Source organism: Phytophthora parasitica (assembly GCF_000247585.1).
Source record: "Phytophthora parasitica INRA-310 unplaced genomic scaffold supercont2.95, whole genome shotgun sequence".
NCBI classification, from domain to species: Eukaryota; Oomycota; class Peronosporomycetes; order Peronosporales; family Peronosporaceae; genus Phytophthora; species Phytophthora nicotianae.
Window position 1 is genome coordinate 48,448 of NW_008649081.1, and position 2,222 is coordinate 50,669.

The following is a 2,222-nucleotide window of genomic DNA, read 5'->3' on the forward strand; positions in this document are numbered from 1 at the left end:
CTTTCTGCGTATAGATGACTCATAGATGGAGTGAAGAAAAACATCACCAGTGAATAAGAAACCGTTTTCGGAAATTTAGAAGTCGTCGCCTGAAAAAATGTGGTATCCCTCATCAGAGAATTGGGCTAAATCACAAGGAAATTGGACACCATCACCACAGGCACGGAGGTGAAACGAATCAAGACTGATCCCTGCCCATTATATATATTTATAAATAACCCCCCGAATTGTTTCAAAGCTCCAGTTGATCTATTCAAACAAAGAAGAAGCTGTTTATATTGAGATCGTCACCGGATTCCTTTTTTTTTTTGCTGACATTGTTCCGAGGCAGTTGCCACGTAAGAAGCGAGGACACCTATCTATAAGACAGAACAATGACATCACGAGTTGATACGGGAGAGCCTAGAAGTCACCCAAGAGCTCGAAGATCGTAGGTAAAGCCATGGGGTATAAAAGGTAATCCGGAGGTGACGAACTTCTTCTTACTTTCCATGAAATGCATCGAATAATTACAAACTGCAAGTCATCATGGTGTATATCGTCGACGAGGAAGTGTAATTGTCGATACAATATTTTAATGCGAAAGAAGCAATTGTGTGTGTGTTTCATGGAAGATGAACATGTAACGGCAGATTCGAGGGAAACTCTACTTACTACCCGTCATCTTACGACTGCAATGAAAGGCTTCGTCGAAGAACGATTTGCTGAAGACATTGCTATGAAGCCTCTAGATTAATTCGGACGGCTTTCCGACTCCAAATATTCACCGTTGTTTGGCGTTCCGGTCGTAGTACTTGGCCTGGCCTGTTCCATGCGTCGTGCGCGTTCAGCAAATCTCTCGCTTCGTTCCATCGCCCGTAGCAACTTCGCGTGATATACTGGAAGCTCGCCAGCCTCCGTCAGTACTGGCCGTCGCAGGATCTCGTTGGGCGAGCGTAGACAGGGACCCATCGCTAGCTCGTTTGGCGTGACCGCCACAGTTGAGTGCTTAGCTGAATTGTAGGAATTTACAGCAAATTTTATGCAGAAGTTACAGTCATTCTGTTATTCATCCGCCATTAACATCGCCACAAAATTTTCCAGGTGCGATGAAATCGTCCCACAAGCCCAACAAGTTGAGGCAGGTAGGGCACCGAGTTAACTGGCGGAGCCTGCATCGTCATCACCAACTTTTCAATGACCTTGCCTGCACCCCCTCCGTTAGCAACTCAGGAAACACCACAAATTTGAGCCCCACTGCTTCGAGTAGACATGTAGCGATATTTTCTGCCGTGTGGTGTATAACGCACCTCGCCACAGCGTAGCGTGTTACATATTCCACTGTCATGATCACGTATCTTTCACCACCGTGTGCCACTGGTACTGTCCAGCAACATCGAGGGCCTACCTGTCCCCAACATCACCGCGTTGGATACTACGCAATGGCGGGATGGCCTATCGCGATCTCGCTTTTCTACTCCCGCGCTCCAAACACCCACGGCCCCATTGGTTCACTTCTCGATGTAGATTAGAGCACAAGTAGCGTTGAGCAACGCGCCCATAAATGTGGGTACCGCGCAAGTGGCCCACTCATACAGACCCGTACGCTTCCTTCAAGTTTATAGGTTACAGTTCGGGTAGTGGCAGCACCCGACGTCCTTGTTCTGTCGTGATGACGACCCGGCCGTGCACCTTCTTGACTGGCGTGCCTTGAAACGCACCAACTTGAGCAACTTCTTCACCAAATTGCTTCTTCTCTGCGCCGACTCGATCTCGTTATCACAGAGCTGCAGCGTTAATGCGAGCACCGGTGCCTGTTCCTCCACGGTGTCGTTCGTTCATTCCGCGCACCACCACTGCTGACTCGCCGTCCACGGTGATGCCCTCCGTTCGTACTTCATCTGTTTTCGTTGACACCCGCCGTGGTGGCATTGTGTGCGCTTCGGCGTCGCCCACCATCAACGTCGTGATGGGTTCGGCCCACGCTGTCTACCATCACGCTCGCGTCCTACACGTCAACGGCCGATGCCATACCTATCAGGTCATCCACAGTGTAATGGGCTCACTGTGTGCCCACTACTTCTGCTTACACGCTAGCGCACGTGTATGAGGAAGCGTAGTTTGCTTAAACTTAGATTAACTATACTTACGTCTCGTAAGTATAGATTTACTTAAATAAGAAAGCAAAAGCCGATTTACCGTAAAATTGAGAACTGTTATTTATGTTTATGTTTTGGGTTTGG

The 2,222-nt window shown here is 48.5% G+C and overlaps 2 protein-coding genes across 2 annotated transcripts; one reads left to right on the plus strand and one right to left on the minus strand.

Moving 5' to 3' along the window:
* Positions 1–75: 75 nt before the first annotated feature.
* On the minus strand, positions 76–951 carry PPTG_24441 (hypothetical protein; the record flags this gene model as incomplete). Its single annotated transcript, XM_008917193.1, has 2 exons — positions 76–89; positions 768–951. The coding sequence occupies 2 exons, from the start codon at positions 949–951 to the stop codon at positions 76–78; spliced, it is 198 nt and encodes a 65-aa protein (XP_008915441.1).
* A 602-nt stretch (positions 952–1,553) lies between these two features.
* On the plus strand, positions 1,554–2,192 carry PPTG_24442 (hypothetical protein). The gene has a single exon (XM_008917194.1). The coding sequence runs from the start codon at positions 1,778–1,780 to the stop codon at positions 2,087–2,089; it is 312 nt and encodes a 103-aa protein (XP_008915442.1). The 5' UTR covers positions 1,554–1,777; the 3' UTR covers positions 2,090–2,192.
* The last annotated feature ends 30 nt before the right edge of the window (positions 2,193–2,222 follow it).

What these genes read in the sequence shown, in the direction of transcription:
- PPTG_24442 (XM_008917194.1), top strand. Translation starts at nt 1,778, where the DNA reads ATGCGAGCACCGGTGCCTGTTCCTCCACGGTGTCGTTCGTTCATTCCG.